The sequence below is a fragment of the Engystomops pustulosus genome, chromosome 7, assembly GCF_040894005.1.
Source record: "Engystomops pustulosus chromosome 7, aEngPut4.maternal, whole genome shotgun sequence".
NCBI classification, from domain to species: domain Eukaryota; kingdom Metazoa; phylum Chordata; class Amphibia; order Anura; family Leptodactylidae; genus Engystomops; species Engystomops pustulosus.
The window spans coordinates 138,629,766-138,645,755 of NC_092417.1; the positions used below are offsets into that span (position 1 = coordinate 138,629,766).

Consider the following 15,990-nt stretch of genomic DNA (forward strand, 5'->3'; position numbering starts at 1 on the left):
TGGATATATACTGGGGAGGCTGTGACCTATGCATTTCCTGAGACAAGTATACTCGAGTCAATAGGGTCAAACTGCTTGCACATGTATTTAAGAAATGTCCGAGCCACAAATTTCTGCACTGAAATGGGCATTGTGGTGCACGGTCGAACACATTTTTACATGCAAAATCAGAGCTGAGCTTTCTTCATAGCTAGAAAGTGCTAGAAAGGTACCATTGATCATAGGTGATAACTATCAAGTGCGATGGTGAAACTTGTTTGTGGTACTTAAGTGATTGTGGTGAACCGGTGCTGTCATCATGGATTGGACTATCACAACCTTGTGATGTCAACTGATCAGTTGGTATGACAGCCAGGGCCCTCACCAAGCATCCCATGTCTGTCATAACCGGATCATAATAGATCCAGAAAGTTTCCAATTTTCCAATTCTAGGGGGCCTGCAGGTAGAGAACGTCGACCAATTGAGTCAGTACAGCTGAGAAGGTGGTTTACTCTCAGGGCACACTATTTGTGTCTCCAGTCCACATTATTATTCAATTGGACTAAATTTGGATTTTTTTGAATAGCATGGTTTTTGGGAGGTGGGGAGTGAAAAACAGAATTGCAAAAAAAGTACATGCTTAAAGGGAACCTGTCACAAGGGACCTCATTTTCACTATAGACAGGTTGCAAAAGCCCATCACACCTGCAGTGCAAATATACCTTTCTGCTTTCTCTAAGCATTTGCATTACAATATAGTTGTGCGTTATAACTTACCTTACACCCTGACAAAATCCTCTGTATAGTCCCAGGGGTTGGGCTTTGGTTTGAATGCATTTCAAATAACAACATGTTACTTGTCTGTGCTGCAGACTGCTCAGCTCTTGGCCCCCACCTTTGTGCTCCTGTACAGCTGTACGGCATGTTCTTTTTTTTGGATGCATCCAAGCCAAAGCCCAACCGCCTGGACTACACAGAGGATTCTGTTAGGGTGTAAGGTAAGTTATATCACACAATTAAATTTTAATGCAAATGCTTACAGAAAGCAGAAAGGCATATTTGCAATGTAGCTGCAATGGGCTTTTGTTACCTTTTTACAAAAGCTTTTTTTTTTAGCTGTAACCTGTCTTTAGTGAAAATGTGCATTCAGAACTGCTGCTCTCCTTAAATGTATGATACAGGATCCCTTTCTTTGATATTGCTGGTGGTCCATGTTTATAAGGTATGAGTTAAAAGCTTTGAAAAACCCTTTGTGGTTAAAAATATTTTTCTATTTGGTTAAAAAGTATGTTCCTTTTAGTGCTGTATGTTTTGCATGTAAGTAGTGCTGCTTGAGGAATAAGTATTGAGTAGTAGATGAGATGATCCATTATGATACACATTATAGTTTTTGGTACAGTAAATATAATGTATCTTACGTAGTTCCATGACAGTTGTGTAAGCATCCCAAAAAAATCCTCCTCTACAGCCTCTTTCACAGGGACCACAATCTAGAACCCCTGTAAGAAATGTAGATGAGAAAATGTAAATGCAGAAGTAAATTTAGGTGAGTGATTTTATAATGAGGCTTACCAGTGATAACCACAGGAGGAGAATAGAGAAACAATACGCAAAATATAGTGAAGTACTTTGAAAATTAGGTGAACAGCCCGGATCAGTGCTTTATAATTCACTCAAAAGTCCAACATCAGATGCAATTGTTTTATTGGGAATAAAAATAGCGACGCGTTTCAACTCCGGACAAGAGCTCTTCCATAGAAAACCTAGAGGACCTGGTATCACATGGTCGGCGGCTGTTGTTTCATCTTCTATGCAAGAGCTCTAGTCCGGAGCTGAAACACGTTGCTACTTTTAATCCCAATAAAACAATTGCATCTGACATTGGACCTTTGAGTGATTTATAAAAGTGCCGATCCGGTATTCTCTACGGGCTGTTCACATTATTTTCACACCATTATAGGATCCTAGTCCCTAGATGAACGTGGTCACTAAGGACCGGCCACTCCCACATTTCTTAAAGCTCTTAAAGCTCTTATATATCTCTAGTACAGGTAAATTCTGAATCATTTGCCTATGAGATAATTTGCAATTACTGTATTACACAAAGGCTGTACTCTGTTTCGTCCTTCTTTGCTGTTTTCTCTGGGTGCCTTGGTCTCTTTCCTAGCCCCCTATCCCAGGTATTTCTGACTTTTAAAATTAGGACAAATGACAGCGCCTTTGGTAGTCAAAAGCAAATGGTATGAAGCTGAGAGCCGACACCATTGTTTGGCTCATACCACTGCCAGGTCAGGGTTTGAGCAAGACGACAAAGATTTGTTTGGGAGCCCAAGGTTAATTAATTAATTAATTAATGAACAGTTAGTGTGACAAAATTACATTACATCCTGTAGATTACTAGGACCCCATCAGGAAGATGATGATGTCACAAAACATCTGATATGTGTTTTATTTGTGGCCCTGCACCCCCTTTAACCATACTTCTATTACTGTATTTACCTGTATAATGCATTTACTAATCACTATTCGATCACAAATCAGCGGCACTGTGAATACCAGGTCTGTTTCGGGCCTCCCAATGTGTCTGACATCTGTACTTTTGTCACAGCCCAAAGATGGGAATTTGGCCAGGCCCCCTCCCCATGCTTTCTAACTTGATGTTTGTAGCGCTATTCATCTACCTGATGAAGGCTCTAGCACAATCTAACTTTCTAAGCAAAAGAGATCTATCTCATTTTGTTCAAAGTGCTTAAATGCAAAAGGTCAAGGAAATTGAGAATAAGTGGACATCCATAGGAGGGAACTAGCAAAGTTTGTATAGAACAACCTTCTGTTTATAGTCATTCTGGAGCTTTGTGACAAGGAAGGAAAGTTACTTACTCTGAACTGAGAGATTCACGTTATGTCCAAGGATTCCCCATTGTGCCTCAATATTTCCAATGGAAGCAAAAGCCCAACAGGAACCACACTTACCCTAGACATGGAATTTAAAGAGATATGTTATTTGCATATAATATATGTGTTCTATTGCTCATAGATATCTTAACCTTTTTTGTCACTATGGGCCTCAGGGGGGTGTAAACATAACAAACAATGTATACTTACCTCCCTTCAGTGCAACACCGGAGGAAGCAGTGTATACAGAGGCTCAGTGCTGACGCGGAGTTGACATTGCGTGTACCCGCTACAGTCTGCTGCCAGAGGCCATGGCATGGGAGTAGACTGCAGTAGACGGCCAGGCTCATACTGATGTTACAAGAATGTCCTCACATACCAGAACAAGCTGCTTGCTTATAGCTTGAGTATTACGAGGGCACATAATGGCTTCAAGTTATAAAGGAGAGGAAGACACAAATACATTTACATCTCTAGATATGTATAATTACACATATGTCTTGATTTGGACAACCCCTTTAAATTCGTATCTATAGCTTACCTGATATTTGACAGATGAAATAACCCCTGCTTTACGCCAGTCACAAGATTTGGGAATTGGCTCGGCCTCTACCTTCAATTCTTTTACATTTTTTGGAGGAAAAGCACCAACAGAAGGTAAACTGCTCCTTGTGAACTCTGAATCTAAATACACAATGAAAATTTAAAAGAACTCTGGAATTCTGTTCAAATATTAGTGGAGTTCTGTTTCCTTATATGCAGGTATCACAAGTGAAAAGTGTCACTGTGGTTACACAAAATGGGAGTTATTTATTTATTGCTTTTTCTGGGCTTTTTTGAGTAAAAAAAAAAGTCTCAAAAAGGACATTGAGGTATTTTGGGACTTTTCACAACTAAAAATTCTCACAGGACTATTTCCACCCTTTATTAATCTGGCAAAAACATAAAAGTACTGCTAGTTCAACACCGTGAAAAGACAGATTTATAACTAGGGATTTTTGCAAAAAGACCCAAAAAAAGTCTTATAGTTACTCCAGTCTTCACTCCAACTTCACTCCAACTTCAGGTTGATCATAACAACATGTTAAATGGCCAAATTCACTTTAAAGGGAACATGTCACCAGAGGGATGCCTGTTAAACCCCTAAACATACCTTATGTTATAGGGTGTAGTAAAGGTTGCCCAGGCATGTCCTTACAGCATTGGTGTGCGGCCACATGCTGAAATATCAAGTATATATTACAAGTCTACTAGTCGGGAGGGGGGGGGGGGGGCTTCGTCGTCGAGTAGTTAACTAGTTTATATAGGTCGGACTTGATTGATTAACATCTTTTTTCAACCTCATCTACAATGATACTTTCTACTTTGCAGTCAATAAGACAGATATATCAAAGTGTTGCAAAGTAAGGCAGTGTAGAGCGAGACTAGACAGGCTGAGGTTGCACCACATTTATCACTCTGTGTGATTCTGGATTATAAATGTAACTGGATCATAAGTAGTTTAACACCTTATCGCACTATGAGTACATATACATCAGGGAATGCAGCCAGTTGCTGCATCCTGAGGTACATGTACATCTCTGTGATCGCCCGGACTCAGTAGCAGAACCTGTGTGATCACTGTGGGAGCTCCACTGTATGTGTCGTGATACTTGGTGTCTATCGAGCAGAGCCGGTTACTCACATCGGCAGATCTCATCGGCAATAAACCCTCATATGTCCACGTTACAAAAATTGAAACATTTTATAATCTGTAATATGTGATAATTAGAGATGAGCGAACATGCTCGTCCGAGCTTGATGCTCGTTCGAGCATTAAGGTACTCGAGACGGCTCGTTGCTCGGACGAGTATTTCCCCTGCTCGAGATCGAGCATTTAATTAAAAAAACACAGTGAAGAACAATGAAGAATAGAATAAAAACAGTGAACACAGGATCATTTAAGTGAAAAACACAGTGAAGAACACAGTGAAGAATAGATTACAGATGTTCGGCACATCTGCTTACTTGTCGGAAGATACGCGCGGAACGGTGCGAACAAAATAGTATGTGAAGAACAATATATATGTGTGAAGAAGACATTGCAGAACACGGTGAGCAGGACGGAGACACAAGGGAGCAGCACAGAGACACCGGGGAGCAGCACAGAGACATCGGGCAGCGGCACGGAGACATCGGGGAGCGGCACGGAGACATCGGGGCACGGAGACATCGGGGCACGGAGACATATGGGCACGGAGACATATGGGCACGGAGACTTATGGGCACGGAGACATCGGGGCACGGAGACATCGGGGCACGGAGACATCGGGGCACGGAGACATCGGGGCACGGAGACATATGGGCACGGAGACATCGGGGCACGGAGACATATGGGCACGGAGACATATGGGCACGGAGACATATGGGCACGGAGACATCGGGGCACGGAGACATATGGGCACGGAGAAATCGGGGCACGGAGACATATGGGCACGGAGACATCGGGGCACGGAGACATCGGGGCACGGAGACATATGGGCACGGAGACATCGGGGCACGGAGACATATGGGCACGGAGACATCGGGGCACGGAGACATATGGGCACGGAGACATCGGGGCACGGAGACATATGGGCACGGAGACATCGGGGCACGGAGACATATGGGCACGGAGACATCGGGGCACGGAGACATATGGGCACGGAGACATATGGGCACGGAGACATATGGGCACGGAGACATCGGGGCACGGAGACATATGGGCACGGAGACATCGGGGCACGGAGACATATGGGCACGGAGACATATGGGCACGGAGACATCGGGGCACGGAGACATATGGGCACGGAGACATATGGGCACGGAGACATATGGGCACGGAGACATAGGGGCACGGAGACATCGGGGCACGGAGACATCGGGGAGACTTCAGTGGAAGAAGAGCAGCGGATCCCGGGACAGCGTATCTCCCGACAAGTAAGCAGATGTGCAGAACATCTGCAATCTATTCTTCACTGTGTTTTTCACTTAAATGATCATGTGGTCACTGTTTTTATTCTATTCTTCACTGTTCTTCACATCTGTTAACTTGTCGGGAGATAATATACGCGCGGAACAGTGAAGAATAGATTGCAGATGTTTGCATACATCTGCTAACTTATCAGAAGACATTCTTTTTCAATTAATTAACACATTTTATTCCCGAACCATGGTCCCTTTGAAAAATGCTCGAGTCTCCCATTGACTTCAATGGGGCTCGTTATTCGAGACGAGCACTCGAGCATCTGGAAAAGTTCGTCTCGAATAACGAGCACTCGAGCATTTTAGTGCTCGCTCATCTCTAGTGATAATGCAACTCTGTTTTGAATGGCGCCTCCCTCCCTTCTATGCCCAGCTATGCACCCATACAGCAGTTAACCAAAACATCGGCATAGTCGGGAGAAATTGGGTATCATACTTTGTAGAGCTTTTTGTCATTTAATCCGTTGTGAATTTTTAAGTTTTGGCCCAAAATTAATGTACTGTCCAAAAATATTACACATTATTAAAGAATTTAGAGCTTTGAAAATTGAGAATTTTTCTACATTTTTAACAAATTTTAATTTTTTTTATATGTAAACGCAAAAGATATAATCCAAATATTTCCACTAATTTGAAGTATAACATGTGACGAGAAAACAGTCTCAAAATTACCTCTATATGTTAAAGCATTTGAAGGTTATAACCACTTATAGTGAAGCAGGGCAGATTTAAAAAAATCTGCCTTGGTCCTTAACCCCTTAAGAACATAGCCAGTTTATAGCTTAAAGGGAACCTGTCACCAGGGACCTCATTTTCAATATAGATAGATAGTAAAAGCCCATGACACCTGCAGTGCACATATGCCTCTCTGCCTTTTCTGAGCATTTTCATTACAATATTATTGTGTGTTATAACTTACCTTGCATCCTGACAAAATCCTAGGGTAGTCACAGGCGTTGGTTTGGATGCATTTCAAAAAACAACATGTGACTTGTCTGAGCTGCAGGCTGCCTACATCTTTGTGCTCCTGTACAGCTCTGTCCCTCCCCCACTAATGTCATCTCACCAGGCATTGACCTCTGAGAAGGAGCAGGAGGAGGAGCTGTACAGGAGCACAAAGGTGGGGGCTAAGATATGAGCACTAACACAGATAAGTCACATGTCAGGGTGCAAGGTAAGTTCTAAACACACAATTATATTATTATGTAATGCAAATGCTTATAAAAGGCATAGAGGCATATTTGCACTGGAGGTGTAATTGGCTTTGGCAATGGGTCTTTAGTGAAACTGAGGTTACTGGTGACAGGTTCCCTTTAAGGCTGCCCCATTTTTTGTATTCTGACTTGCGTCGCTTTATATGGTTATAACTTTTGAACACTGTTACTTATCAAAGCGGTTATGAGTTTTTTTTAGCACAAGTTGTACTGCATTTTAGTGGTACATTTTGGCTGATAAGTTTTACGTTTTTTTACAAAAAAAGAAAAAAATGATAAATGAAAAAAAAAATTTGCCATTTTCAAAATCATCGCTTTTTCAGGCAGATTGATTTACCACTTAAATAAGATGCTGAATAACATTTCCCATATGTCTACTTTACACTTTCCTAATTTTTGAAACGTCTGGATAATTTATTTTGATGCCACGTGGCTTACAAATTGAATATCGGTTTTCCTTATTTTCAGAATTTACTATTTTGGGGATAATTACTTTTTTAATGAAATTTTAAACATTTAGCATAAAAAACATTTTTTGGGCTACAAAATTTTAGCTTTTTCATTATTGGAGCCATATGACAGCCTTTTTTTGTGGGATGAGATGCTTTTTCCAGTGTTACTATTTTGGGGTTGGTATCCCCCATTGTTGAAAATGTATGGACTTTTATTTTAGGAAAGGGGAAAAAGCATCAATTCTGTCCTCGATGTTTTACTTTTTTTTGGTGTTCACCATATAGCCTAAGAATCATGTTATCTTTATCCTATGGTTCGATACGATTACGGGGATACCACACATGAATATTTTTTTCTTATGTTTTACTAAATTTGCCAAATAAAACCCTAATGTGGGGTAAAATCTGTCATTCCTGCATCGCCATCTTCCGAATGGCATAATATTTTTATTTTTTTGGCTACGGAGCAGCTTCATGGCTTGTTTTTTGTGGGGCATGTTGTACTTTGCACCAGTATCATTCTGGAGTACATATGTTTTTTTGATCACTTTTTATTGAATTTCTGTGGGATTAAATAGGTAAAAATAATAATTTTGGCAGGTTTTTAATAGTTTTTTTTACTGCGTTCATTGTGCGACTTCAATAATTATTTACTTTTATTCTACGGGTTGTTAAAGACGTGGTGATACTATATATGTATCCCGAGCGGAGCGGGGTTAAGGGGTTAAGACTATGTTGACGCACTATGCATGCACTTTTGAGCAACTTAATATCTCCTGTGAAAACACGCCTCTCTTCAAAGGCTGCCATGTATCTTTTGTTGTGGTTTCATTGATACTATTTAGGGCTTTATCCAACACTGATTACGTTTTATTTATTAGACACCCCCTGGAGGAAGCGACGGCGAAACGTACATCGGGGTGCTGGTCTGGGGACTTGTTGGTAGGAACTTTGGGCCACTTACATTCAGGATACCATGATTATTCATGATTACTTCTGTACTGTACTGCAATGTATTGTAACTGGTATAAATGCAATAAGTGGTGGCAACGGATCAGGAGTGCTGAAGCTGTATGAGGTGTGGTTTATGCTCAATTTGTGTCCTGAGTGAAAGTTGAGCGCAAGTTTGAGTAGGCTAAATTAACCTATACAGTTTCACCCCAAGTAATGTGACGAGGTAGCGGCATCCTCACCGTGATAGTCTGCAACACAATTCTGTTGGAAACTACATTATAAATGTGTCCCACGGTCCGAATATGCACCAGAAGGCCACTTTCAGAAATGATGACTTACCTGTGAGATCACTAAACTCAGTGACGCCATATTCAGCTGTTCCTAGTTCTGCCTCCTGCATGCGACGTGCCACTTTTACATTTTCAGAAAAAACAGACAGTCTATATTGATATTCTGCAAAGATGTAACAAATAGGGAAATGTATGTTACAAACCAGCCATAAATCTTCCCAGAATCATCTAGAAAAATACTAAATAGATGGTATTTTACCCCTTATAGGATCTCAAATCCTTATAGGATTCCCAAATGCCTCAGACAGGTGTTGGAGGTGTCACACCGAAATAGGCTCTCTCATGCACATATGGTGGTCCTACAGGGTACTAATACCATTTTGGCAGGATATATTTTCTCTGATTTCTAAAGTTCTCCAATTTTATTACCCATGGGGTGCACACGTAGCATTGTTAGCTTTAGGGCTCAAGTTGTTAAGGAAAAACAATAGGGCTTTAGTATTCCATATTCTCAAAATTTCTAGAATTAGCCTGGCTTGGCTGTGGAAATCATCGACTATTATTCAGGAGGTCCAATACAACTGTACCCTAGAGCACCTGCTATTTAAAAGGAATGGATCAGGGGAAGTATGTAACAAAAGATGGCACAAGTGGCTTGTATTAAAGAGCCTAGTAATGCCATCCTAGTCGCAAACTTGGTATACTTTTCCTGTACTGTTCTACTGTTCTACAAGAATCTTTTGTACCGTTCTAAAAGCATATTATGTGCTCACAGAAACTATGCGAGTATTGCTACATATGTACTGCTTCCAATGATGACCCATCCCTGTATTCCCAGTTTGTTTATACCTTGTACCCCTATATTTGTTGATGTGGAATGTTTATTGACGAGAGAGATTCCTGATTGGGAGTCTTATCCCGCTGTATATATCTGTATGCTTCAAGAAAATTAAATAAAATATTTGTTTAAATATCTAACAAATAAGATACACATTTGTCAGCTACATTAAAAGGTCTATGTTTCTTAAACCCTGGCTGACAGGGAGGGAAGCGACACGTGCAGGATATCGGGCGCACAATCTTAGTGAATCGCGGCACAGTGCATTAGCGACGGACAATGCACTTTCGTGAACTCTGCAGGACCGGGAAAGTTAATGTGCCCCATTGCATCTAAAAACATTACAAATTACATCATGTCTTATAATTGATCAAAATCATTAAAATTTAACCCCTAAAAATCCCAGACCGAGGGGATGAAAGATAGAGAGAAAAAAACACCTCTAAGTACCTGTGACTCTGTGATTCACCTCTAAAATGAGATAATAATTATTAGAAAATCTCAGAAACCCTAGAAATCAACAAAAATATGGCGAAGTCAAAAAGTACAAAAAATTTTTGTAAGAACCCCCCCCCCGCCTTCTACACAGATGTATCAATTTAATTTGTACACATTTCCTTCCCAAAATTAAATGAGTGATCAAGCTATCAAGAGCTTTAAAAGGTTTCTTACCAATCCATATTGGGCAAGCATTTCAGATATACAATATTTGTGGAAGTACTCATCTGAATAAGTGTTTTTCTATTTGAAGTAGAGAGAGGGATTTTAGCCCATGTGTTTATTTTTTCCCCTTACTTTCCTTAATAATGGGGCCAAATTTAATCAAGAAAATTTCTTAGTCTCCCCCACAACTAAATACCCACATATTCAAAAGACTGATGAAGGAGCAGAATACTAATTCCCATGGCCAATATCACGTGGGTCACAGGTGCTCCCACGACCCGGATCTCGGGTCGCAGGCTCACCCGTGCCCCTCTCTGTGCCCCAGCACTCTGCAGCTGTAACTTACCCGTCCACACTCCTGTCTCTGGTCTGTTGGGCGTGCGCTCACATCCCCATCTCCTAGGGCGTCTGTGTGCCGTGCGCCGTTAATTGGCGCTGGCCATTTCCCAGAATCCCTTATAAACCAGCCTCTTCCTGCACTCCCTGTCGGATCTTTGTGCCCAGTGTCGTAGAAAAGAGCTTGTTCCCATGCCCTTTTCATTTAGTGTGTTTTCCTGTCTTGACCCCTGTTCCATCCCTGACTACACTCCTCTGCTGCCTGCCTTGACCTATTGCTATGCCTCCGACTCTGATCCCATGCTGCCTGTCCTGATCTCCTGCCTGTCCCCGACTACGATCCTGCCTAATGTCTGTGTACCTCGCCTTGGCTGCCACCAGGGACAAAGTCGCATTTGTGGAACGACCTGGTGGTACCACGCCGCAGCAAGTCCAACCCGATGGCATACATCATCGTCCACAATGGTCCAGTGGGTCCACTACCCCTGGAGCATGACAGCCAATTGTAAATCAAGATCCTCAAGAGGAAGGAAGCAAAGTGGACTTTGACCAGTTTATATCCAAACCAAAGAGTTTACAAACTTTATATATAATTCCCATAACTGCAGGAACAGACTTGAATCTCACAAGCACAATAGAATATTGTCAGCATATAATAAAACTATGTCCCCCTATCCCCTACATCCAAAATCTTTAAGATATCACGCCTAGTTGCTACAGCCAATGGTTTAATAAAACGGGGAAAAAGAAGGGGAGAGAGGGGGCAACCCTGCACGCTCCCCTAGTGAGAAAAAAAGATTCAGTAAGTTCTTGATTGATAAGTCTTGCAGTAGGTAAACCACATTAAAGGGGTATTCTCATCTGGGCACTTACATTCAGTTTTATTAATCTGCCATATGTAAACATTTCTTCAATTAGATGTTATTAAAAAAAATGTTCCTGTGTGAAGATAATTTCTCAGAAATGTAGCCATGTTATCCCTTAGAAACGAGATAGCTTCCTCAGATACGGCCACCTCTGCTGGAGGGATTGCACAAAGAAACAAAAGGCTATTGTATATAAAATGTCCAGGAGTTACTACATGTCGCACAGCCGTCCTGTGGTAATGATTGCCGAATCCTGGTGGTCCGGCAGGACTCTATAGCGCAAGTCTGGCCACCGCTGCCAGAGTGTGACATGGTCGTATCCGAGGAAGTTATCTGGTTTCTAAGGGACAACATGGCTACATTTATGAGAAATTATCTTCACACAGGAACAATTTAATTAACATCCAATTGAAGAAATGTTTACATAAGGCAAATGAATTTAATTAAATGTAAATGCCCAGATGGGAATACACCTTTAAGTACGCACCCATCGCACAAAGTTCTCACCAGGCCAGAATGTCTTTAATAAGAAGTCATATGCAAATAAGTCCAGAAGAGCCAATTTTTTCCTGAGATGAGTCAAGCAGGAGAGGGTGGTCACTTAAATCACCTCTGGGTTATATATCTAAAATAAATAATTCAAAACATATCAGGATAGTGACTCCATGTGCATACCGGAGATAGAGGCAGTTAAAGACATAATTAGGAATTGCTTTATTTCGAGCCCTGGATGCTTTACTATGGTCCCCGGCTGCAATGATCAGCTGTAAGGGGTTGTAATTGAATTTTATTGCTATTCCTTGTTCCCATTACATCAAAAAACTTTGAAAATCCAATTGTCAATAGGACAAAAAAAGTTTCAATTATAAAATATAGCAGTTCCGACCTACATACAAATTCAGCTTCAGAACAAACCTAAAGAACCTATCTTGTATGCAAATTTGAGGATATATACTATGTATTGGAAATCTACGTAGCTCATTTAGTAATAAAAGCTGTGGGATTGTTTTTATGTTAATAATTGTTTTATTCATTTTAATTTTTTTTCTAAATATACTGTATGTCTTGAATTCAATTTTACAGTGGGAGGAATGGGGTTGCTAGGGTGAAGAACATGCTGCTGAATTTCTGTTAGTTGGCCGTCACAGCCATTTACAGTCCCCATTCCAGGGGATGGGTGCCAGAGTCCCTGTATTATAGCTTAATAGGTGCCACAGTTACATTCAGCGCCAGCATCTAACTGGTTAACAGCTGTGCTTGCTACAGGAAATGATCTTTGCTGTCCTCTCCAAGTATTATACCCTAGATGCCCACTATGTATCAAGAGTCATCAGCTTCTAAGCCTTCTCCATGTCCTCTGACTGACTGTATGAAATACTAGAACATGAATAGTGCAACATGGATTTGTGGTGGTAAATGCTGCTCTTCTATCCATTCCTGATCACGTTTGAAAATATCTTTCTTTACTGAAAATAATAGGGAACCCCAAATGTTTGCTGTGCAAAAAATAAAAAATTCATCTTTGAGATCTACCTACCCGTCTATTGCTCCGTTATCTGTCACTTATCTAACATATATATGTTTTACACAGCAATGTTATCACAATTGACGTAAAAAAGTGGGAACAAGAAATTTATTTACTCACCTTTTGGATTTTTGTAAATCTTATTAAATTGTTTGATGTATCTCTCAAATTCTTCCTAGTAAGAGAAGAAATTTAGTTTAGAATATTGACATTTGATATTTTTAGAGAGATCAGTCTGGATTAGATTCTGGATAAGAGAGAAGGAAAAGCTATAAGTTACAGCAGATTGACAGAAAATGTAATCAGCAAAAAAATTAAAAAAGCAATCACCGTTAAAGCATTCCCATAAACCATATGTATGAAAAGAATCAATGAAGTGTGAAATGTGAATGCTAGATACATGTTCCAGAATTGGGTACGAGCTGCAATGACTGTTCAGATGGAGCATGTAAAAAAGAAACATAGTGTTACTGACTTTAAAGTGAGGTGGAAACCACAACCAAAAAAATGGGCAGAATTAATGCACAGCTAAAATACTAACCTATAGGTATTTTTTACTTGCAGAAAGTCCAAGCAGCAAAATAGCAGGATGGGTCTACACTAATAGGGCCGGGTCACAGGTCCTCCAATAAAAACTAAAAATAGCAGCACTCCAAATGAATTCCATAGAAAGTGACAAGCTTGGTCAAAGCCGAAAAATCAGTGTCACACTTGAATAAGGATCACTTTCTATGCTGCTATTTTTCTTTACATAGGTATATTTTAGATATTTGCCAAATTCTATTTAGTCTTACAGAGGACCTTCTATTATGTACAATAAGCTCAATGCTATATCACAATTTCTGTTCCCCTGATCAATGTTCTGTTTGTAAAATGTTCCTATGTGTCCATTATTTTCTCTCAAATACTTGTACATCAGGAGGATTCAGTATAATTCTTATAAAGACTGGTAATATTTTGAAGTCTTCTGCTAGGTTTATGTACACACAAGACAATAAAACCATAGTAAGAATTAGGTTTCCAAGGACACAACCTCGGTACACCAACTGCCTCATTAGCATATGGATTAAAATGGGAATTTCTCAGAAATGGCATAATTGACAGAAATAATAATAAGTGTACTGTGAACTAAGGTTGTACTGATAATAGAATTTTGAGTGTGATACGATATCTTGAGAAGTATCACGATACTTGATACTGATACAATACTTCCAAGAAAAAAAAAGTATTATCTCAATGTTTAGGGTGTGGTCACATGTGGCGTTTACATTGCATTTATAAATGCAATACAAACATCTGGGGCGGATTCAATCAGTAATGGTTTAACCAGTGTTTTGTGAGGAGAGCTTTAGTTTTTTAGGACAGTTTATTCTAAGTATTGGAAAATTTGTACTGGTAATGTTAATATAACATGTACAATTTAAGTCTCATTCAGATTTTTGATGTCTGTTGCTATCCCTTTTTTGGGTGGGATGACATCCAGACCCATTGATTCCTATGGGTCTGTTCACATATCCGTTTTCTTTTCCATGGATGTGAAGACACTATGCAGCCTACGGATCTCCATAGAAGTCAATGAGTCCACAAAAAAAAACAAGGATGACATTCATATGCAATCCAGATCAAGAGCAAAAAGGATCTTTAAGTGTTTTTTAAGTGTTTTTTTCTAGTGTGCCGTTAAAACAATTAAATATAAAATTTAACCTGCATTGTTCTTTTATCTCGATCCATGAATCCCCACGTCTGTGACTCAGTTTCATGCTACTGGGTTGACTTCTCGTCTGATATAAGCCTGGTCTGTAACAGATTTATATCAAACGAAAAGTTGGTGGCAGCCTACTGTACTGATAAGTCTTTGTTTCACTGAGGGCAGTGAAAGGGAACTTTCTGATATTCAGGGTTGTGGCCAATGATGTGCCATACCAGAGGTTGAGTGGACAGTTCTATCTCACTTCCTGCACCTCTCTGGAATTTGTGGGAATGTCTATAAAAAACAATAATTAATTGACCTTGCTTACCCTTTAGGGGTCCGTAACATCATTATGGCCCCAACAAGAAAAAAAACACATTTGGTGCTGTTTTGACTGCAATGTGGATAAGATTTTGATTATCTGTAATTTTCCTGTGCAGAAGGAAGATCTGTTCTTTTAAAGGAGAGACACTTTTATATCCTAAACTACCTTATTCTAGATCTTTTCATCATACTTTATTGTATCTCTGTGTTGTCTTCACACCTGTTTTAACCTCATGATCAACGATGCTAAAACGGAGGTGCGAAGACCACACACCACAGTTTCCAGTAAATTTTCTAGTCTCAGAACTGAATGGGGCTAAGGTGTCTCTAAATAAATGGCACATAGTCATGATGAAGACTCATTTAAGCATATAATGTTTACTAACTCTGCAACTACTGACACCTAAACAAATAGCATATTTGCCACTCTATAAAACATTCCACTTACAATGGTCCTATGGACAGATAGGGTGAAAATACATGGGTGCCATGGAGCTGCAGGGACGCAGCCAGACTCGGTTATGACGTGGCCGTCTGCATTCAATTAAAGAATGTTGTTGATATTTCATTATAAAATTATTATTTAGGGACTGTATCATGTTAACAGTACAGGATATGGTCAATAAATAATAATTTTGTAAATTATCGTCAATTTTTTTTAATTGGATGCAGCCGGCCACATCATAACTGCTGTTGGCCGCTCACCAATGCTCCACATAGGCCTTGTGTAGTTGCACCCATATTTTAACCCGTTAATGACACGCCTGAAAAGGTTTTTAATGACCATGTCATTTTTCATATGTGCCAATTTAAGGGCCATAACCAGGGGCGTAACGATCACTGGGTTACGACCGTGATTGGGCCCAATGGCAGGGATGGGCCCGGGTTGGGGCTATTAGACTAATATAATGGAGAACGCAGAAGGTAATAGCACGAGATCAGAAGAAAACTGCAGTGATG

At 40.2% G+C, this 15,990-nt stretch overlaps 1 protein-coding gene across 3 annotated transcripts in view; it reads right to left on the minus strand.

Moving 5' to 3' along the window:
• The window catches only part of CTSW (cathepsin W), a 75,898-nt gene that overhangs the window by 27,470 nt on the left and 32,438 nt on the right, over positions 1-15,990 (minus strand). For all 3 annotated transcript variants that reach the window (XM_072117982.1, XM_072117981.1, XM_072117980.1), the window contains 5 exons: positions 13,137-13,191; positions 8,838-8,951; positions 3,417-3,559; positions 2,861-2,954; positions 1,399-1,479 (listed from right to left, as the gene is read on the minus strand). In XM_072117982.1, the coding sequence (XP_071974083.1) occupies positions 1,399-1,479; positions 2,861-2,954; positions 3,417-3,559; positions 8,838-8,951; positions 13,137-13,191 (487 nt within the window). The remainder of the gene's footprint in view (positions 1-1,398; positions 1,480-2,860; positions 2,955-3,416; positions 3,560-8,837; positions 8,952-13,136; positions 13,192-15,990) is intronic.